This window comes from Eublepharis macularius, chromosome 3, assembly GCF_028583425.1.
Source record: "Eublepharis macularius isolate TG4126 chromosome 3, MPM_Emac_v1.0, whole genome shotgun sequence".
In the NCBI taxonomy this organism is placed as follows: Eukaryota; Metazoa; Chordata; class Lepidosauria; order Squamata; family Eublepharidae; genus Eublepharis; species Eublepharis macularius.
Window position 1 is genome coordinate 134,687,795 of NC_072792.1, and position 23,479 is coordinate 134,711,273.

The following is a 23,479-nucleotide window of genomic DNA, read 5'->3' on the forward strand; positions in this document are numbered from 1 at the left end:
ATCTGCACAGCCTACACTGTCAATCACTGGCGCAGAAGAACCTCAGGACAGAGCTGCCCTTCACCACTGACCCTCCTGTTCCCTTCCACCTTGCAAAAAAGAACGTTAACAGTACAGAAGAACAACACAGCAGCATTCACTGGCTTCTTTTGGGTGTTTCCTGTGGGTTTTCTTCTGCTTTTAATTTAACATTTTGGCATGTACATGGTGTCAGATTCTCTACTTTCCCTAATATCTCTCTGAATCTCCCTGTTCCAATGGTAAGAGGACAACATTTTTGGTGCTGCTTTTCTTAATTTTCTGCACAGAATTGTGCCAGGGTCTAAAGAAAGTGCGTGCAGGGCTGGTAGTTTTGTGGTGGGCAAGAGATTCCAAGTTGGGGTGTGCATTTTATAGTGTGTCAACCGGATAAAGTGTCCCTTCTGCTGGTTTTCTACCTAATTTTAATTTTGGGAAAAGTGCTTTTCTCTACCTCCCAGTGCAAAAATGACAGAGGATGCAGGCACAAGGCGTGTGCTCATTTCATTCACTCTGAAAGCCCAGAGTCTGGAAACTGGAGTGGCAAGTTGACCTTTGGGAAGGCCAATGGCTCAATTCTCCACAAGAGCAGGTGAGTGCAATGTCAGCTGCACAGGAAAAGACACACTTGCTCTGCATGCTCGTCAGCAGTCACAAGAGGACCATTTGAGCAGTGAGAGATCGGTCTGGCCAGACTGTCAGAAGAGTAGCATGGTATGCACAGAAATGTGGGGTGTATGCACTTGCATTCAGAGTGTGTGTGGGAGAGAAACTTAAGCTTTAGAAAAGAAATGAGATTAATTGTAGGAGCTCTGTATTGGATAAGAAAGAGGAGATATAGGTCCCAATCACCACATCTAGTCTAAGAATGGCAGTGGATGGTCCTGCACCCATGGTCCAAAATGGAATGCAAGAGGATAGTGTGTAATAAAGAGAGTGAGAAGATGTCACAAAGAGGAAGTCCTGAGAATAGCAATCTGCACATCAAATGAATAATTCCAGGGCAGTAAAGAGCAAAGGATAAACAGATCCCCGAGTCCCTGACCTCTCTACCTTTCTAACTCTTTAGCTCGTACCTCTAAAATCTGAATAAAGGGACAGCACTAATCCTCTTTTTACATGACTGTTTGTGTCCCAAGAACCAGCTTGCAAACTTTCTTGCATTTGGGAGTCTGCCTTAGCTGGGATAGCCTTGACCTCAGTATGTTTCTGCAGCAGGAGTCAATTTTAAATTTTTCCCCATTGGAAACAATGAAGTGGCTGAGGCATCTTATTCAGAGGCTCGTAGAACTGGACCTTGGGGTCCAATACTCATGAAACTTGGGTAATCTTTATAGGGCAATCATGAGTAGGATCCTTGCAAATTTGATGGATTTTTCTTGAAAAATGCGAACCCTAGCCCCCCAGGTAGCCCTCAGATAGTTTTTCCCATAGGGAATGGAGAGTGGCTGAGGGCACCTTCTTTGGGGGCATATAGAACTGGACACCAGAGTCTAATATTCATGAAACTTGGAGTCTCTTTGAAGGACAGTCAGGAGTAGCTTCTCTGCAAATGTTGTGGAGTTTTCTTGAAAAATGACCCACTCAGTCCCTCAGATAGTTTTCCCCATAGGGAATAATGGCCAAATAAATCCACGATTCTCTGATCTGTCTTAACAAGATGAGAGAATCCTGGATTTCAGTAACCTCTGTTTTTTGGGGGATCCTTGAAACCTGGATCTGGATTTCCCAGATTTGGGGGGCACACTTTGTGAATGGAAAACTGCAAATTATGTGCAGCTACGTGATTTTTATATAAAAAAGAAGCCTTGGGAAGTTGAAATTCTAACCAGAGAATCAAAGAGTAGTGAACACTTAACCCTTTGCCTCTGGCCATTTTTCCTCCTCTGAGTGTCTCATCAAGCCACATTACATATATGCAATGAAGCAACATAGTGGTCCTCAATTATATGTTCTCCAGTTTGAATGGGGAAAAGGTTCAACCACACCCCACATTCTGCATGTAAATGGGAGAATGTATTTTCACCGGGTTTCTCCAGTATCCACAACTAACTGTACTTACTTACTTACTACATACTTCATTTATACACCTTTCTCCCCAATGGGGACCCAAAGCAGTTTACATCAATCTCCTGTTCTCCATTTCATCCTCAGAACAACTCTGTGAAGTAGGTTAGGGAGAGAGTGTTTCACTGGACCAACATCATCCAGCAAGCTTCCTTGTAAATGCCATTCCAACCTGCTTGACTCCAGCAGGTAGATAACATTTATTTATTTATTTATTTATTTATTTATCTATTTATATTCCACCTTTCTCACTGAGACTCAAGGCGGATTACATAGTGTGAGATTAGTACAATTAGTGGCAAGGACAAGGGCAGGCATGTCCATACAGTGTCAAGAACATTTCCATAAACAATGTCATGGGGTAAAAGAATACAAGTTTACAAAGATATAGTATTAGAAAGGATCCAGTATGGGGTTGAGGAATTGCTGAAACAGAACAATCAGTTCTAGGACTTACATCGAACAACATAAAGCACAGGCAGGATATAGGAGTACATATTTAAAGCAACAGATAATATGTAAGGCAACATAATGGTGAAATCTATGGTTTCTAACTCATTAGCATAGAAAAGGTGGTTATCCAAGGAAGCCCAGGTTTCTATTGATGGGACATGATGCATGTTGGGTAGGGTGAATTATCTTTGCCACCTATGTGCTATGTGCAGTCTGAGGGTTTGGCAAATAACTCACAGACACCCTCTCTTTGTTGGAATGGCCACAGCTTTATTGATTACAGCTGGATGGAGCATTGGCCAGGCATATGGGCAACAGATCCCATTGGCATCAGCAGGTCTAAGTGCTGTCCGATGCATCACTCACCATCCCTCTTTGCTGGTCTGCCACACTCACTGCTCCTGCAGAAGACTCTTTAATAATGGCACTAGCCACGTTGCAAGCCAGGAAGAGGGCATCAACTCTCCACCTCTTCCATCTCAGCCAAGCCTCCCTCTCTTCCTTGCACCCAGTGACAACACAGCCTGCAGATGAGTCTGCGAGCTTCCTTTCTATTTCACCCAAATCTCTCAATACACTCAAAGTTAGTGCACCTTATCTAGCCTCATATACCAGGACTCTTGCTGAGACTCTGAGCTGAGAGCTAAGTTCTACTTATACATGAATATAAGCAACTTTAGCTCAACATCTGTTTTGAAGAAAAAACCTCCACATACAGGGAGGGGGAGGACCAGTAAAGAAATGCAGCAAGCAGGAACTTATTTCTCAGAGGACTTTACTCCCTTACAGAGGGCTCCCCCAATCTAACAGTGCAATCCTAAGAATCCTTCCAGACCTGAGTAATATTCTGAAAAAACACCACCTACTGTGGACCATATGACGATAATAAAATCTAATTGAGAAATCAGACACATTATTTGAAAATATATTTTTGAACATTTATTTAAACATTACTACAACATGCAAGATACAAAAATTTAGAAAACTTGTAAAATTATATGAAGAAGGAAAATCACAATACATGATAGAAATTCTATAAACCAATACCATTTGTTTCTGGAATTTATCTTTGAACACTGCAAATATTGTTCATTAGATCTTCTTTTAAGCATACAGGCTAGGCTTTGCAGTAACAATTCCTTGTGTTATCATTCACAATTACTTTCTATCTTGTGAATATAATTTGTAATACATTCCTCAAGACATTTACTCCAAAGAAGTCTCAATGAAATGAAGGGAATATTGCCTTAAACGATGATTCTAAGAATGGTTAACTTGGAAGTAAACTTCAGTGCAATTTACTTTCAAGTAAACGTGTTTAGGATTGTGGCATTTTAACTACTGTAATCATGTTACTTGGGTACACCATATCTTACACAATTCATCTTTTCGTGGCAATGGTTTCTACAAGTGTGATTTATTATTTATAATCTGTTTAAACATAAAAAAAACAATTTTATATTATTGCATTGAAAACATGGCACATAAAGTCAATTTAAAAGAACATTACACACAGACTTGAAGTTCAAAATTCAGTCAATCATTTCAAGACTAAAAAGGTATAGAAAAGATCTTTAAGGAATATATAATCTCTAAAAGAGAGGTCTGGTAATCCCATGAGTACATGAATATATAGAGTTCAGACTTTCTTGGGCTCGTGCTAGAAAGTCATTTCTGGCCCACCAAAAATTGTAACTGATCCCCTGGGTCATAGTCAACCATTGGCCATATAATTTCTTCAGTATTAGTATGTTTTATTCACCATACTTAGCTAAGGGGGAAAGTAGGCAATATATTATTTTTTACATTTTTGGTATGTTTCTTTCAGTACAAAGCTTCTTCAGGTACATTTACGGAAAATTCATTTATTTTGATTGAAGATGTATATGCACATGGTAACAGAGGACATAACTAATGTTTGTTAGTGGCCCTGGAGATGGAATCAGGAGTGAAAAAAACAAAGAAAGACAGGGAACTAGCAGCAACTATTTTGTTTACAAAATAATTCCACAGAGTGCACCCTCCAAAGCAGCCATTTTATCCAGAAGAACTGATCTTTGTCACCTGGAGATCAATTGTAATTCCAGTAGATCTCCAGACACCACCTGGAGGCTGGCAACCCTAGGAACCCTAGGACCTTCCTGGCACAACAAGGAAGTGAAAATCATTGATGAAAAATAATTGTTTGGTTTGAATTTTATTAAATCAGCCCCGCATGGGGGACTTTACTTCGTCATACCAGGAATGATGTCGTTCCTAGCACAACAAGGAAGTCCTCTGGAACACGGATGTGAGTGGAAGTTGGACCTAACACATAGGATTCCAGCAAGGATGGCTGAACATTGGTTCAGTGTAGTTCAGTGTACTGAGTGTTTGCAGGCCCAGGCCTAGCTGAAATATGCTGGCTCAACTAATCAACAACACCTGCAAGCAGTCTCTGAGTCCCTACTGAAACGGCCTTGAAGACCAGTCTCCGAGAGTACTATCTGTCCTCCCTGGATGTGTTCTCATAGTAGTAATGCCAATTAGTTGCTTTGCCTTGATTGGCTCCCTTGTCGCTTGGTGATGTGCTGAGGATTAGAAAAGAAGGCTTATAAGTGTATGTTAGACACCTACCTACCTACCACTCTCTATTCTTCATGTTGGCAAGCCTCCATGCTGCACCAAATTATTTGTTTTGTATCTGTTCCGTTTTGTTTGAGAGCTTTCATGCTTTGCCACACTCTCTAAAAACTAATAAAAATATATATTATTCAAGTAGTGTCTGGATTTACTAAGATGCGAGTATGCCCCTAAGATGAACCCAGGGTTTGGAAAATCAGGGTCTCAGTGAAAGCAGAACTCTCAACCCAACTTAAGTAAAGGATCAATCTCTAACCTTACCTGACTGCTGGAGTGGCTGTTTTCAGCACCCAAGTAGGAAGTGAAGGCTTGAACCGTACAGCGCGCCCCCGCCCCACGATTGCCCCCCATCTCCTGGTTTGGGCCCCGGAGGACCTGGCAGTCTTATGAGAGAGAGCCATGAATGTTGCCTTAGAGGAACGGTGGAATAAAATGGCTAGCTTCAAGAGAGAAATGCTCCCACCCTTCTGGATAATTCTTAGCAGATTCGGAGGCTATTGCTGATGACTACTCATCCCGGCACTCACAGAGATCACCCCAATTTACAGTTTTATGTCAGCTGACCCTGGGAGAGTACACAAAAGAGTACCTAAAATTTCATAGCCCTTGTGTGGAAAGCTTGAGTTTTTAAATATTTTTAACAGATTATAGGGTATTGTACTAAAGCTATAAATTCTGTATGATGCTCCAAATTAAGCTTTGTCTAATTTTAATTTTTACCTGGTATTTTGTGGAAATGTAAGTCTTTTGGTATGGTGAAATTGTCAAGACTTAAAACATGACTGTGGTTTCTAGACTGCAGATTCTGACTTGCTGCAATTGAAAAAAAGAAACCATTCTGTGAATTATAAAGAATTTGTTGTAGGTGGGAAACATTAATTTCCACAGATTTCCAGGCTGTTAGTTAAGGGTGCAAAGCAAATGGAAGATATTATCCTCTGAACTTCCTAAAATTAGGATGTTACTTGAAAAAAGTGTTTACATTTGAAGCTAGCATCATGCCTGTAGCATCTGTCCTGAACTTTCAAAATAATAGTTTTCAATGCTCATTAACATTTACAAACAGTTTTAACACTTTTCTATTACATACATCTAAATCTCATTTTACATTGTGTATCTTTGGATCTGAGGTGAACCAACACAAAAATTTCATGCACTGTAATTTTAAAATTTATTATACTACACCTGTAAGGAAAATAACTTTAAAACTGTACAGCAACTCAGTGCAATAAAAAGCATTGCCACTTTTTCCTTCCATTTATTAGTGACGTGCTGTATCAGTTTTTTCACTATAAAGTTTACTTTTATAAGGTAAATCCTGCATGATAGAATTTGTAAGAAATTACCATATAATCTGTGAACCAGATATATGATGTTCTGATTATCCATTTGGGAGCACTGCAGTGTTTTAAGCAGCTTTTCTTCTGCTTGAACAGTGATTAACAAATCTCAATGAATGCTCCCATACACAGCGTGTGTTTTATTTTGGAAAATAAAGGGAGATCACCTGTGAGTTCTTATCTTATGTGGCTTTGTCAAATGTGACTAGATATGGCTTTTCTTTCTCAGATCTGAGGTTATTATTGCATTATGCCCTGTCAATGGACCTTTAGCCAATTTTACTATAACATGAAGTGGGTATAGCCTTCTGCTCCTGTAACTATCACATCCATCCATATCCGCATAGCTTCTGGTGTTGGAGCCACCATGTAATATATTCTGTCATGTGTCTTAACACTGAAAGTAAGCAATGGGTTAGGACTCTGAAAAGAAAGAGAAGGAACATGAAATCAATAGTCTAAATATGAACTTTCTAGCAATATGCTGCAGCCTCATGATGGACTATTTAAAACAAATATGTGGACTTTTCTATTGCTGGTTATCAGTCATAGATTCATTGCCTTCTACACCTGACAAAGTGATTAGGAGGAAAGGTTCCTCCTTTAATAGTTAACAAGTGGATTTCAATAGGCACAGATTTCCTTATTTCTGTAACAAAGTATGCTCTTGTCCAAACTTCTCCACAGTTTTTAAATATATACTTGTATGTGTTCTTTTTTGTATGTGGCTGTCCTATAGGGAAAATATATAATGTATCATAATCTGTGAACAGAACTACTTATTGCTGCCCCTTAAAATACACTGTAGGAGTCAAGCAGCGTATACCTGTCCCTCCCAACCCTGAAGACAACATGGAGAATACTATACAAATATTACTGAACAATTTTTAACATATTTATCATAAGCCTAGAACTGCTTTTTCTTTATACCAAGACCACTACTATATATGTAAACCTATTGCATTTTTTTCAAAGTGCAGTCCTTACTTGAGAGGATTCACATTCCAAATGGAAGATTTACTGCTTCAGTAAGGCTTCCATCTTGGGAGTAGAATGTTTGCTCCTCTTGATTTCATTGTTACTGAGAAGCTGTGATAATCTTGAAGTGGTACTTATGAACATGCTCATAAACTCCAGAGATTTCAATATAACATAATTTATAGCAAGGTTATTCAGAACAGATAACTTTTTCTGTTCAAATGAGATTTCTATATCACAGTTGCTTGACATGAAATGTTTGTTGATAATAAATAATGAGAAACAACACCACTTAAAATTCAGGCATTATGATCCTTTACCTCTCCAAAGGAATTTCCTATTTTCTTTGTTTCTGTCCTTGTATTGTTTACGCAGTGTGACATGCTTTTAATTTTTTAATAAGCATTTTGGCCTGAAAACACCTGGAGACGGACAGTGTTTTCCTAGGGTTATCTTGTAGCCTTCTCTTGTACCTCCAATTAACTATTTATTTACTTTATTTACAGTCCACCTTTTCACTGAGACTCAAGGAAGACTGCAGGATATAAAACAAACCATATAAAATAAACTATGACTACTGGATAAACAAGTCTGTGTGGTGGTGGTTGTGGATTTCCCGGGCTGTATTGCCGTGGTCTTGGCATTGTAGTTTCTGACGTTTCGCCAGCAGCTGTGACTGGCATCTTCAGAGGTCTCAGTGTCAAACTGAGAGATCCCTGTCTTTCGGTGCTACACCTCTGAAGATGCCAGTCACAGCTGCTGGCGAAACGTCAGGAACTACAATGCCAAGACCACGGCAATACAGCCCGGAAAATCCACAACAACCATCGTTCTCCGGCCGTGAAAGCCTTCGACAATAAGTCTGTGTGGGTTTGTTGCTGATTACCTTGTAGGCATTCTTTAAATGATCATAATAGACTTCTTCAATGGCTTGGAAATAAATTACTCCTTTTAATTTAGTTTCATGTTTATCTGCAATAAGACAAAGGAACATAGATAAAAATTAACATATGAATTAAAGGATTAGCTTAAACAACATGTTTATTCTGCAATAATAAAAATGGAAATAACATGTTCATTTATATATTACCTGAAGAAAAACTCTACTTTTCAAGAGTTAATATATTTTTATACCACAAACCAATGTGCATACATCAATAGAGGTAAAGATTCAGTATTTATCTGGAATTTCTTTCTGAAGTAACTTTAAGGATAAGACTCCAACCAACACTAGTTCTTGTATCTAAAGCTGTGAAAATAAGCTTTTAGAGCTAAACAGTGTTCAGATTGTTCCTTGGGCCAGCTATTATTTTGGTACTTTCTGTGGTCTTCAGTTATGATAACAGCCATCTGAAATGGCTGACCCTGTGTCAAGGAGAAGCAGGCTAAATCTACATCCAATCTCAACAGAAGGTGGAGACGGTGGAGAATAAGGTTACAGAATGTGAACAAAAGAAATGGAAATTTTAAAAATGCATTGCTTTTATTACAGAGTTGCCCAAAATTCCTGTTTTATCAGGACGGGGAAGTTTAGGCCTCCCTCAATCATTCCTTTCTGGTCCTGTTTTCCTTTCCAGAATTGCAGAACTGACTGTTACTGCAATACAGGAAATAATGGAAAGTTGCTCCAAAGTAAGTGTGGTCTGGATTGCAGAATTTGATGGTAATCCTAGTCATTTTTTCAGAAATGAAATTTTATTGGACTCACTGAGAAATTCTTTCAAGCAAACATGCTCAGGAATATAGTGAATTTACTAAGAAGTTTATCAGTATGTCTCATAGGGATCGTATTTATTACAGAACTGTTTGTGAGTTACTACAATACAAATGATGAGTTGGCAAGCCTCAGGACAAGTAAACAAATTACAAAATGCAAGCCCCAGCCATTCTGTGTTAGACAGAAGATACAACCCACCTGCATAGTAAGAAAATGTTCTCTTATTTCTGTCAAAGACAAACCACCGTTTTTTCCATGTTTTAATTTTCCCACCCATTTTAATAAGAAAGCCTCGGCAGGTCTTTTCAGTAAGCAAGACATGGTAACAAGTCTCTATGTTGTGACCAGCTGTCTCTATATGGCCTCGTAGATCAAAATCTTCCTTTCTCACCGGCAAATAACGAGTCAATGGACGAGACTGATAGGAAAAACAAACAATGTTACATTTAGACTTATTTTTTCTAGCACAATCTGAAAATTTGTATATAAGCTAAGCACTGAATACACATATACTCTTAATGAAAAAATGTATGTACAATGGCATGGAGATGCTCATATATGAGCAGAACAATATTATAACAGATCACTTACCTGTGACCTTTGCTTCTCTCGTATCTTTACTTCTTTTTCAATTAATTTTTGTCGCTGGCTAGTTTCTTCTTGCAACCTTTTCTCTAACTGCTCTCTGCGACGCTTTTCTTCTTCTAATGCTCTTTTCTTAGCTTCCATTTCTCGTTCCTAAAAGCCGTATCATGCACTGAATTGTGAACAGAACTTTTTGCTAATTTTAAAATACAAATTCATCCCAAAATGGTGCTATTCATCAGTCTGGCACCCTGATCTCAAAAATCTTCACTGATGCCAATGTATGTTTCTTAATGCCAATGTGATATTCTGTTTCTTAAATTAGTGTTCTATTGCTGTATCTCTAGACAAATACCAACAGAACTCAGAAATTGTGCGATGGTGCAACAGTTCTTAATACTTGACCTCAGCAGAGAAAAACACATTTTGAACTTTTATATGTTGTTGGTGCTCTTCTACTCTATGTGCCATTAGTATCTTTAAAAGGCATTAAAATGATACTGGAAAATGGTATTGGAACAATACCAGCAGAAACTAGTATACTAGCTTTTTCTTTCCTGCCTCCTTCTTGCCCACCAGCCAACCTACCTTTATCTGTACCCCCCTCCCTTTTCAATTTTTCCTCCTTCCCTACTTCTTACAGCTTCTACCCAAGAAAACTATGGCCAGTTCCTACTCACCCACTAACCCATCTTCAGCTACATTTATTATTTATTTGTTTATTATTATTTATTATATTTATTTATTATTATTTATTATATTATTATAATTATTATACCCCACCGTTCTCTGCAATGGGAACCCAAAGCAGCTTATATCATTCTCCTCTCATCCATTTTATCCTCAGAACAACCCTGTGAGCAAAAACGGACGAAGTGAAAAATGCTAGGAAGGGGCCCCTACCCCCTACCCGCCCTGGCCCTTCCCCTCCATCCCAAGGAAGAACAGATGAAAAGCAGTCTGCCTGACCCTGCCCCAGCCTCCCAAATGGAAAAGGGAAATAGGGAGGAAGAAAAGGGCAGCCTACCTAATTAATTGGTAGGGCACCATTTCGATCTCCTCATACCGGCTAGATATTGCTTCCCTTATCTTGTGTGAGGTTGGGACAGGGTGGACTGGACACTGCTTCCTTTTCTCATGCAAGACTTGTGTGGGCCAAGCCAGGCACCTCCTCCCTAACCTAACCTTGTCTCAAGCAGGCCAAGCCAGGAGCCAGCACTGCTGTCTCCCTCGCTTCATGAGGGTTTCAGGACAACCAAGCCCAGCACTGCCTTGCCTTGCTCACAGTTCAGCAGGTCACCTTGTGTGGGGATTGGACAGGCCAGGTTCTGACCTTCTATTACAAGCAAGGTTGCCAGGTCCCCCCAAGATAAAACTGGAGGTTGTGTGGGTCAGGGAGCAACAGTGTTACAATTGCCCCCCAATAGCCTGCATCCTGGCTTCCCTCTCCCCATTTCTCCGTCATTTCCTCCAACTAGCTGGGGAAATGGCATTCCTGGTGAAAGGGCTGGCCAGGGGATGGGCTACTGGACCACCAGGATTTGACCTGGTGCTCTTAATGGCCAAGCCACCCCTGCCTGTGAAGTACATTAGGTTGAGTATGTGTGAATGGCCCAAGGTCACTCAATGAATTTGGCAGAATCTAGATTCGTCCTAATCTGAAACTCTAATGACTACACCAATCTGAGTTTTGTAGAGTGGCTGCTGATGAACAGTAGCAAGCAGCCAGGCCTGGATAATTCATGCAAGTGCATTGGTAGCAAGTCTCCCAGTGGCTGCTGCTAGGCTGGGCCCTAATGAGTCCTCCATCAGATGCCAAAACACCCCCTGAAAGCGTCCTCCCCCTTCCTTTCTTGACAGAAACCAAGCCTGGAATGCTGGCAAAATGTTTGTGGGTTGCCTAGCAATGTTATTGAGGGCACCTGTTTCTTAAAGCAACAGGCACTGGGGGAGGGGGGGTTCAGTCCACAATTTTTATTTTTTTAGATTTCAGATTTTTCTGCAAATGTGGGGTGTTTTTTTCAGGTTTGTAAAAAGACCTGTCTTGTCCATTCACAACTCTAATCTCCATATTTAAGTATCCTTAGATTTGGCCAGGTTGAGAATGAGATATATTGACAAGTATGAGCATCAGCAATGAGGCTGTAGCATGGACTGAAATTTGGGGAGAAAGTGGTGCATGAGCAGGAGAAAATGGGGGTTAAAATTCTGGCATGGTGATGCTGTGACACCACTTCTGGTTACCTCTACCAATATCCTAAAACTCTGTGATAAAACCATAGAGCTTTGGGGAACTGCTATAGTATCATGGTGACATATGACACCACTCCTGGTTATGCAATTGGAAGTGACTATCAAAAGCTTTGTTGACAAAAAAAGCAAGCATTCATGCTGGCCCTAGCAAAATCCCAAACCAAAAGGAATGTAATAACCTCAAACTATACTATTTCAGCAAAATATTTGCTATTAATATTTTAAAGTTACCCTTGATTCAAGCAATCGTGTTTTTTCAGCATGAGCTTGTTTCAAAAGTCTTTCCATTTCTTCTATTCTTGCAACATTTGAAGTACTGGCACTGTAAGAAAAATATTTCTTTGAGGAAGTAGTTCAACAGAGGATACGATCTTCATATAGTTTTAAAATGAATAATTTAGAATGTAAGAGAAGGATACATGCCAGTACCCTTAACATGTTTACAGGAGTGGCTGGTGCGGGGGCGGAGGCTGCCCCCAAAGAAGCAATAGAGCAGGAATTGCTCTATTCCCAGCAGAAATTGCTCAGCCAGGCTGGGCTGGGCAGGTATGTCCCTTGCTGTGGTTAACCTTCCTTCTCTACACCTCTGACTTGTGTTTGCCCCTTAGTGGGTGGGCCCTCAGGCCATCAGCCCACTAGAATTCTTCCTGGTGGCCTTAATGGCCAATCCACTCCTGCATGTTCAGATAAACAAAACACCAATAAAAGCAGCAAAACTGTTTCTCCATGGCATACTGAAACAATATATGGTGCATGCACATTCCTGATAAAGAATTATTTTTAACATCACAAGCAATTTATTAAAGCTACATTCTAAACAGAGTGAAGATTTTAGAAACTGAAGGATGGTAATTTAATACCATCCTTCAGTTGTACATAGAATATTTAAAAGCTATATCAGCATCTTGTATTTCTAACTACATTTTACTACGGTAATGAAATATTGCCATAATTTACCTGGAAATATTATCTGGGGAGCAGGCAGATATGCTGGTTTCCATACTGTCAGAACTGTCTAAGCTTAGAGTATCAAATGCATGGTCCTTGTAATTATGATCAGGATAATGGAAGGTGTTCAGATACACATTAGACTCTGAGGCTGTTCTGCTGTAGAACTCAGGAGATTTCTGGCTTTCATCTTCACATATATTTTGGTGATTATATCCTAGAAAGAGAAGCAGAAAATCTATGCTATTTCAAATAGTCTGGAATGGAAGCACAACAAGAATTTTGAACACTATTCCATTCTGAATCCCGTTTACTTCTGAAGCAGTGAACCATTTCCAAGCAGAATTGCTCTTGGGATACTGACAGCTGATTGGATTTTCAAAAATTTCTGATCAGTATTCTCACATGTTGCCCAAGTAGCCCATTGTCCCGCCTTGATCTTCTTTTGTAAAATGGGATTTCTGAGTATAATGAAATATCCTAATTGTTGGCTTTCAAGTGTGGATATAAGCCTGAGAGTTATGTAAGTCAAGTATTTTTATTCTGGGATTGGATATTAGATACTGGCAAAACTTTGTCTTAAGCTCTGCTTTCACTCCTACAACAGCTCCATCTTAGAAAATTTGCAAACACTATTCTTGAAGGATAACGATCAGAGGAGGGGACAAACTGCTGTTGGTGGTCCCTGGCCCCAAGGAGGCCCGCCTAGCCTCGACTAGAGCCAGGGCCTTTTCGGTTCTGGCTCCCACCAGGTGGAACACTCTGTCTGCTGAAATCAGGGTCCGGCAGGACTTACTATCTTTTAGCCAGGCCTGCAAGACAGAGTTGTTCTGCCAGGCATATGGCTGAGGCTGGGCCTCCGCCGGCCTGGAAAAAAGGGGTGTATAAAACCCACCCTGTGAAGGCTGTCCACCATCTTGTTTTAAATGTGTTGTTTTTAATTAATATGAATTTTTAACTGTATTTTAATTGTATTTTAATATGTTGTTATCCGCCCTGAGCCCAATTGCGGGGAGGGTGGAATACAAATTTGAAATAAATAAAATAAATTATTATAGCTGCCTAGGAAGGACTAAAATTTAGATAACTTCTCAGAACATTGCTTCTATTACTGCTATTGCACTCATTTCCTCTGTCCTCGACTTGCTCTCTTCTGCTGTCAAAGCCTTGCCAATTTGGTATTTCTCTTTTTTCTGTCCTTTACAGTTGAACATGACAGAGCTCAAGGCGAACCCAGCTGTCCCCCCATCCCAAGCAGCACAGCCACGGAATCACACATCTACAGATTGAGAACAGTGAATATTGCTCCTCTTCTGTCCAGATGTGCCTTAAGTATACTGAAGTCAACCAGTGGATTCTAAAAATTAAGATTTCAGGTAATCATTCTATTAAGCTATTTATTTATATCCTGCCTTTTCTCCCCAATCAGAATCCAAAGCGGTTTGCATCACTCTCCTATCCTCCATTTTATCCTCACAATAACCCTGTGAGGTAGGTTAGGCTTAAAATATCATTGGCCTAAGGTCACCCAGCAAGCTTCCATGGCCCAGTGCAGATTTGAACTTGGGTCTCCTGTCCCAGATCCTTGTCTGAAACTCTAAACGCTGTACCACAAGGGCTCTCTTAAACTAGTTTATAGTTCACACAGTTTGATACAAAGCCATTTCAATATGACAAACTACAGCTTGTGATGTAAACACCTTTAAAAATAGTTTTTATGGAAAATACCAAGTTGAAAGGAATGAAAGTTACCTTTGATACTTCCACTTTTGGAATGACTAATTGCTCCTTTTTAAAAGGATTTTTGTAAGAGAGAAAAGAGAAAACAAATTACTGTAACTCCATCCTTTTGCATATGTAAAATACAAATGCAAAAGGAAAACACTTTTATGTATATTAGTTCTTAGTTCTTATTCAGTTCTCACCTTAAATGCAATCAGGATTAATCAACCACAAGACAACTTGGAAAATTGAAAAATACAAGCAGTAAAAAACAGCTAACTTCAACATACACACTTGTTATGAGTAAATTTCAAAAATTGTGAGTCAAATTATTTCTTCAATTAAGGACAGAAAATAAATTTAACTAGAAAAGTACTATGTTTTGCATGCTACAGATTCTCACTGGCAAAATACAGAACTCCTTGCTCTTGTCTTTTCATGCACAAATGCATTTCACTTCATTCTCATGCATATAGAGCACAAAATGGCGTGCACATTAAAAATTATACTTCATGTTAGATAGAAGAAGAGAAATTGAGACAATTGCAGGAACTGCAGTACCAAGTCTTTGGACAAAGTGAACCTCTGACTTTGTTGCACTCCGAGGCTGCTCCATTCTTAGAGTGTAAGTAGGGCTGCTAGGTCCAGGCTGGGAAATTCCTGGAGATTTGGGGAGGTGAGGCCTGGAGAGGGCAGGGTTTGGGGAGGGGCCTCAAAATGGTTGAATGCCATCGAGTCCACCCTCCAAAGCAGCCATTTTCTCCAGGGGAACTGATATCCATCACCAGGAGATCAGTTGTAATTCTGGGAGATCTCCAGCCACCACCTGGAGGCTGGCAACCCTAAGTGTAAGGCCCCTCCTTAACTAGGAGAGAGAGACATTTAAATATCAGCATGTGTGGGTGTGGCTGTTTTTGATGCTGAGATTTTTTTTTAAAGGCTTTGAACTGGATCTAGTCCAGAGGAAATGTTCCCTGCTTGAGTCTCTAGATATCAGGGGCGGGGAATTCTGATTTAAGAAAAATGCAGCTTAAATTGCCTGGATTAAAGAAGACTGGGAGATACAGAGCTTGAGGCAAGTTGGAAAATGAGGGTTCTTCTTCCTTCTTCTATGACGGGTAAAAGACTATTTCTGGGGAGGGGGAGGATTCATTTTAGGAGGATCTGGAAGGAAAATAAATGGGGGTGGGCATTTGGGCCAGTGCCAGGCTTCTGAAAGCTTACAAGTCAGTCTCCTGTTATTTGTTTCTAATGCCTGGAATTCTGAAGTTTTACTGAATATGGTGGTTCCATGTAATCATCATGGCTTACCAGTGCTAATGTTCCATGAGCTTAATTCATCATTTAAAAATCCATCTAAGCTAGATCTGCATCTTCTGTATATTCATTATACATTGTCTGAGTAAGTCAAGCATCCAGATACGGTTTTACAAAGTTGCTTTAATTTGTTTTCTTTTAATTTCTACAGAACTGGGACATCTGGGAAGGGAAGGAGGAAGGAGAAATTTAGAACATGGCAATCCATTAGCACCGTAGGACAAGTTGAATCAGAGAAATAACTTGGGAGGGTTTTGTATTTGGTCTCAGATCTGTATGTTGGAGTCAGGCAAGCCATGTGATTTCAGCCATATTAGTTTGATTTCTTTTCAATGGAGATTATGCTGCAGTAGCAGAAAAAAAAACAAAAAAGTGGGTACACTGGTGAGGTTTGGTTTGAGGCACAGCTTCATACTTGGTTTGTCGATAAGGACAAGTCAGTATTTATCTACTTTTTTCCAACAGTGGCCAGCCAATTTCCAGCAGAACATTTATTTTGGCCACCTTTCCAAATCACTGATCTAGGTGGATAAACAAACATCATAAAAGAAGATAATGTATTAAAAACTGAATTTGACCCTATCATCTTGTCTAGGAAAGCAGATACTTAACTAGCAAGAGTATTCTACTACACAGTTAGAAATTATGGTGGAATACCACACATTTTTGTGGGCTGGAGAACAATATTTTTTCATATCCTGCTCAGTTTACCATTAAACTACAGAAACATGCAAAAACCACACCTGTCATAGAAACTGTCAAACTGAATTAAACAGTTTTTAGGGGTAAACACAAAAGCTATTGACAGAAGCAAACAGAAAATTAAAACACTGAAATAAAGCAGCAAAACCAGTTATTTAAATCACTTTAATATTTTTTCTCTACTATCTGATAACATGGAACAATACTGAAGTCAAAGCTATTCTTTTAACATATTTTCTTTGAGGAGGATTTGAAGGAACACAGTCAAGTATATTTATAATATTTAATTTTGGGTTTTTTAAAAAAACAAAAGCAGTTATGCTACCTTTGTACCATGTTAACAATAAATTATAAATTATTTTTACTTTTTTCTTTGATTGGAGTTGCACAGAACATTGTTTGCTCAACTCCCTCTCTGTGCTAATATAAATTAATTATGCCATGCTAAAACTGTCACTCTAACTGCAGCGGCTTGTGAGGTGGGGAGCAGAGAAAGCCCCAGTGCATGCCACTTAGTGCATTCGAAGAGGAGAGGAAAATGTGCATTGGGTGGTCTTCATGCTGCTCAGGCCACATCTGTAGAAATGGGAGTTGCACAGCTACTGAGTGGAACTCAGTGCCAAGAAGTGATGTTATCATGCCATGCTTACACTGGTATTCCACTAGTCACTTAAAGGCTAAGCACGTTGGTGGCCTCAGCAGCTCTTCCTCTTCCTCCTGTTATTAAGGGTATATCACCTTTCCTTTCATGTCATCAGTGCTCAGCGGCAGGGCTGGGATATTCCCTATGCCCCACCCCAGAAACCACTGTTGCACCCCAGAGAGCATGGAGAGAGTGCCCAGCTGTAGGATTTATTACCACATTGATGCTCCTTTACATATGGCTGCCTCAGCCATGTAATCCTTTTCACTCCCAGCACACAAGAACATGAATGCTTTTATGAAGAAAAAAGCAAAAACGAGAGGGAGGGAGGGAGGGAGGGAGAGGGAGGGAGGGAGGGAGGGAGAGAGAGAGAGAGAGAGAGAGAAAGAAAGAAAGAAAGAAAGAAAGAAAGAAAGAAAGAAAGAAAGAAAGAAAGAAAGAAAGAAAGAAAGAAAGAAGCAAGCAGTTACCCACTTTCCATATAGTCTAACATTTATAAGTTACCTGTTGTGCTTAGCAAAATTGGATATTAACTGCTTGTATCACTGGAGAACCTATCTTGTGGTATTGCTACTTAGAGCTCTTATAACAAACAGGAGTCTTATGGAATTTTAAAAATGAATATATTTTTATTCTACCATAAGCTATTGTGGACATGTAAATAACTGTACCACTCTTGGTAGGCGGGGGTGACCCAGCATCACCTCCAGGTGACTAATCAAGGAAATTCTGTAAGTTGTGTATATTTTATATTTCTTTCAGGTCACTGATGTGCCTGAAAGTAATTAAAATGATTATAAAGCTGACTTATACTCAGCGCGCAGATCTAGGGTTGCCCGCGCCTGGGGCAACCCTCGGCTGGCCACCTCACGCATGTGCACAGTGCACGCGCGCGCTCCCCGCGCTGCGTGATGATGTCACTTCGGTGACATCACGCAGGGTGGAACGGAGGCAGCGTGCGAGGCTGGGAAGCCACCCGCACCATTCGTCTCCGGCTTGCTGCGCACCACCTGTCCTGCAGGGCAGGCAAAAGGCAGCGTGGGGGGCTGCGAGGCTGCCCGCGCTGCTGCCTGCGCCCTCTGGCAGCTGCTCCCGACTACCTCCCTGCCTCCCCCTCGATCCGGCCCTGCTTATACTTAATCAGGCAGTTTGGTCAATATAGGTCAACACTGTCTCACCTGACGAGCAGTAGCTATCCAGAAACTCAGGTAAAACAAGGTCATTCCCAGCACGTGCTGTCTGAAGTTTTTAACTGGAGGTGCTGGGGACATCAGTCTGGAACTTTCTGACTGCAAAGTATATGCTCTGCTGCTCCAAACATCTTTCCACTAAAATGGGCCCTTGTGGACAGAATAGGCCACATTTTTGAGGGCTTGAAATTTTTGTAGACATTTTCAAGGTTGCACTTTCAGTTGTTTGGATAGATACCTAGAATTTGTTCCTTTTTATCCTCTTTGCAGACATGGGGATAGTATGGGGGTGAAAAATAAACCTATGAAGCCAAGTGTCTTATGCCACTGGAGAAATTTGTTGGCTAAGCATCAATACTTTTTAACTGGGTGTGTTTCAAGGCTTTACTATCAAGCAGCAGCAATGGTATTTGCTGCTGTAAAGATGAGTTCTTTTAGAAATCTCTATATCTGACAAAAGTTTTACAATGTGGGGGGATTCTTAGAATTTCAACAACTTGATGGTGTTCCTTTTGCACCCTCCATCTCTTCCAGCAAACAGATACAGTCACACAAAGAATATTTCTCATACCTTTTTTGCCTTTTCCTGATTTTAAAAAAGACAAAAATAGTTTTTAAAAAGAAATCCTTTAGGCTTTAGCTTTTTAGAAAAAACCCTGCCCTTTCTAAAACAAGTACATTAAAGTCAAGTTACAATCAAAGAAATCAGGGATGGGAAAAGAGAGTGGGCCAATCTATCTCCTGGAATGCATTTTTTCCTATATTCGCTATGTTCTGGATTTAGAAATCCTGCTTAGAATTCTTGTGATTTCAGTGGACCTTACTTCCATGTAACATTAGGCTCTAATTTAACATAAGAAAGAGCATTCACCTCTCTTGGAAGACCAGATCACAATCTGAAACTCTGAATTACTTTAACATTTCTAATGTTTATTGCATTTTGATTGCTAAGCCCAGTTCATGTCTATGAAGCCTTGAAGTCTGACAATAAGAGGCCACTTGTATGAATACAGACTTCTAAGATTATGTCCCAGATGTCTCTATCAGCAGCCATTCCAAACCCCAGTAGTCTGAACAGTACTTAAGAACTGATCCAAACAAGTAAGCTTTTGTCATTTAAGGAAGAATCAGGGAAGTGCTGCTGATTAAATTATCCTCTCATCTCTTGTACAGTGCTTGTAGGCTCATAATGAGTCTGTGCATGAATAGTGACCATGAAGGACAGATTTAGGTGTGACTGGGAGGGGCAGTTTTTAAAGTAATACTTAAAATCTGTTTCTACCAGTTCAGGTAACCATCAGGAAAAAAATGAAAGCTCAAAACCACTGAAACACAACTGGATTGTGTATTTTCAGATATGGTACCCAACGTATAAAATCAGTCTAAAAGTATTACTCACTGGTTGGAACTATTCATCTTATGCAATAACAAAACACTTGGAGTGTATTTTGTATGTTAAATAAAGTATGTAGAATAATCACATGTCCCATTTTGGTTTAAGAGACCTGTGCAATAAAGGTTAAATTATTATTACAAAAACTAATAAGAAAATTAATTAGCCAGTTTGAAGTAGTGGTTAAGAGTGCGAGACTCGAATCTGGAGAGCCAGGTTTGATTCCCCACTCCTCCACCTGAAGCCAGCTGGGTGACCTTGGGCTAGTCACAGTTCTCTGGAGCTCTCTCAGCCCCACCCACCTCACAGGGTGTTTTGTTGTGGGGATAATAATGACATACTTTGTAAACTGCTCTGAGTGGGAATTAAGTTGTCCTGAAGGGCGGTATATAATGTTGTTGTTGTTGTTGTTGTTGTTGTTGTTGTTGTTATAATTCCATAAAAATGTTGTGGATGAAATTGCTGAAATATTCTACCTCTAACAGTCTATTTACAAATTAAGAGGAAAAACAAAATAACCATTCTGGTGATTACGATAAAGTTGCAATTAGGATTTTGTTCAGTAATGTTTTGTTGCGTAGTAATATTTGTAGATAGTTGTTGAAGAGCCTTACCTTTATGCATCCTCCTTGACTCAGGCTCTTTGGTCAAACAATGGGAAAGAACACTGCCACAGCTATTGCTCTGCCCAAGTGGCAAGTGACCCTGTATGAAATATTGCAAATGCCTAGTTACAGATACTGTACATTAAATGTTTTTCAAATCATTAACACTTTCATGAGTGGCTTTTGCTTCCTGTCATACATTTTTCTTTGCAATGCCTAAAGTGGTACTCGCATATCTCCTGTATCCTTGTTATAAAACTTGCCAGCTGTTTCTGCAATTGGAGAATTAATAATAACATTCGATTTATATACCGCCCTTCAGGACAATTTAATGCCCACTCAGAGCAGTTTACAAAATGTTGTTATTATCCCCACAACAAAACACCCTGTGAGGTGGGTGGGGCTGAGAGAGCTCCTGAGAGCCGTGACTAGCCCAAGGTCACCCAGCTGGCTTCAAGTGGAAGAGTGGGGAATCAATCCTGGCTCTCCAGATTAGAGTCCCATGCTCATAGTTTACACCAAACTGGTTCTCAATTAATTTCAGTATACAAGAGAACCTCAACTTCAGACATTACAGGGTAGCATAGGAGGCTAGAAATACTACCTCCCCTCCCCCATTTAGTAACATCTGAAGCTGCTCAAAAATACTTTATTTAAAACTGTATTGCCCTGTAGTGAGAAAGGAAAATCAGATTATTCAAATCACACTGAGAACCAGCATGGTGTAATGCAACTTTTAGAAGAAGCATTGAACTCTGCTTGGGAGATCCAGGCCCAGTCTTTGCTCAGCTGTGAAGCTACTGGCATTACCCTGGCTTATCAGCCTCTCTCAGGCTAAACTACAAAGGAATGCTTAAGGTTGACAATCCAAGCCTGGAAAGCAGCAGGAGGGTTGGGGGAAGGGACATGAGGAGTGTGACATATCTGCTCACTACGTCACTTCTGGTTACAACCTAGAAGTTACAACAGATAGTTCTAGGAATTGCTGGAAACTATGGTTTCCAGTGATTTCTAGAGCTACCCACTGGTTTCTGGTGTTTCCTAGAGCTACCCACTGGTACTTCTAGGATGTACCTAGAACTGACATGCCAGCACTTCTGATCTAACTTGAAAAATTTGCCCTATTTCTGTTGACTGGCTGTAGTCTAACCATTCTACAACCAGGACTAGTGAACGAGACACTCTTCCTTCTGGGAGATCATAAAGCAGGTGAAAAAACATTACTCCAAAAGTGACCCCCTCAAATTCCTGCTTGGCCCTGTAAGTGACTGACCAATCCAGTGCTATTCCAGGGGAGAGTGAGTGGGCCAGCCACAGCAACAGGAGGCTGCATGGGAGAGGGAATTGCTTCCCTACAAAGCAGCATGCTACTCTCTCTCCAATGATTGGAGCCTCTCCAGCCCTGGCTAGTACTGCCTCGTTCCTCCTTTGAAAAAAGGGGGCCCGGTTAAAATGTCCACAGCATTAATGTCATGAATGGCACACAAAATCAGACATATCTATAACCACCATAAATAAATAAAAAGGTCTATACTATTATATGGATATTAAATGACATGTCTAATTATAGGTACCCAGAAGAATCAAAATTAGTTTGTTCAGCTTTGATTGTGAAGTTGGCATGAATAACACAATATAATCAAAATAAAAAATAAAAATAAGCTGAATGAAAAATTACTGTGACTACATATAGTCATATAGTTGCCTTGTAAAATAAAACAAGTAAAAGTAATTCCATTCCTGACTTTCTCAATTCTCATGAGAACACTTGATACCATAATGCGAAAGCCATGTTGTGCCATGATGCTGCCTACCTTAACACTTCGTCCAAGAGTAGAACTGCTGAAATGGGATGATACTGAGGAGGCGGTTTTCTTACGTGGCAAAGTATCACTCATGTACATGCCTTCTTTGTGCTGCTTCTTTCTCTCTTCCTGATTTCGGAAGTGCTTAAATTACAATTAGTTAAATCTTGTCAAACACAGGTTTTACAAAGCTGACAGATATATAAAATCCCATCAGGCTGTAAAAGAGCCTGCATGCTGGATTAAAAAAAAAAATCACTGTGCTGTTCTGAAAAAATGGAATACTGTATTTTAGCCCCCAAAGGGATAAGCTGGTAAATGATACTTACAATACTTTGCATAGATATTACGGTGTTGGGGGGAAGACAGTTTAAAATCATTTTCACATTTCTCTGATATACAAAAAGCATATGAAAAATGATGATCCTAATTTAAGTGTATTAATCACCAGGATAATTCTCTACTCAAGTTTCAAGGAAAGTAAGGAGATTTGTATTGGACAAGTTTTTAGTTCATATTTATTATCAAATCTCCTCTTTATTATTTCTAAATATAACCAAAGAGACTGCAAAGTTTGTACTATGACAACAAAGATTTCCAAATGAAAAAAGAACTGCAAGCAATTTCAACACAGAAATTGTTTGAACAAATGAACCAAACAACAATTGCAATTGGATTAATGATAGGTTATTTGATATCACAGCTGTTCTTAAAGTAAATGAAAGACATCACATTTAGAGATGGGCACGAACTGAAAGACAACCCAAAATTTGTCACTAATCTGGCTGGTTTGTGGTTCTCAGAGCCCATTTCTGACGAACTGAGACGAACTTTAGGCTGGTTCGTTTGGTTCATTTTCGGTTCATCACTGCAGACAGCCTGGCACCGATCAATCAGTTTCCTAGGCAACTGGAGATGAACTTTCTGCAGTAGAGGTGTGCACCCAGCCGATTTTCAGCTGATGGGTGGGGGATCCCCCCTGAGCTGAAAAAAAGCGCCCATGTTTGAAAGAAGCAACAGTTCTCTTGTGTGCAAGAAAAGTGTTGCTGCTTTCAAATGCCGGCTGAAACTTTAAAGCGTTTCAGTATCTGTTCTGCTTCCCATGTTTGCAGTTTGCTTAT

At 39.9% G+C, this 23,479-nt stretch overlaps 1 protein-coding gene across 5 annotated transcripts in view; it reads right to left on the reverse strand.

Moving 5' to 3' along the window:
• Positions 1–3,462: 3,462 nt before the first annotated feature.
• The window catches only part of PHLDB2 (pleckstrin homology like domain family B member 2), a 105,150-nt gene continuing 85,133 nt past the window's right edge, over positions 3,463–23,479 (reverse strand). For all 5 annotated transcript variants that reach the window (XM_054973576.1, XM_054973573.1, XM_054973575.1 and 2 more), the window contains 8 exons: positions 22,368–22,502; positions 20,563–20,653; positions 12,991–13,198; positions 12,265–12,355; positions 9,787–9,933; positions 9,394–9,613; positions 8,365–8,450; positions 3,463–6,923 (listed from right to left, as the gene is read on the reverse strand). In XM_054973576.1, the coding sequence (XP_054829551.1) occupies positions 6,783–6,923; positions 8,365–8,450; positions 9,394–9,613; positions 9,787–9,933; positions 12,265–12,355; positions 12,991–13,198; positions 20,563–20,653; positions 22,368–22,502 (1,119 nt within the window). In that variant the 3' untranslated portion in view covers positions 3,463–6,782. The remainder of the gene's footprint in view (positions 6,924–8,364; positions 8,451–9,393; positions 9,614–9,786; positions 9,934–12,264; positions 12,356–12,990; positions 13,199–20,562; positions 20,654–22,367; positions 22,503–23,479) is intronic.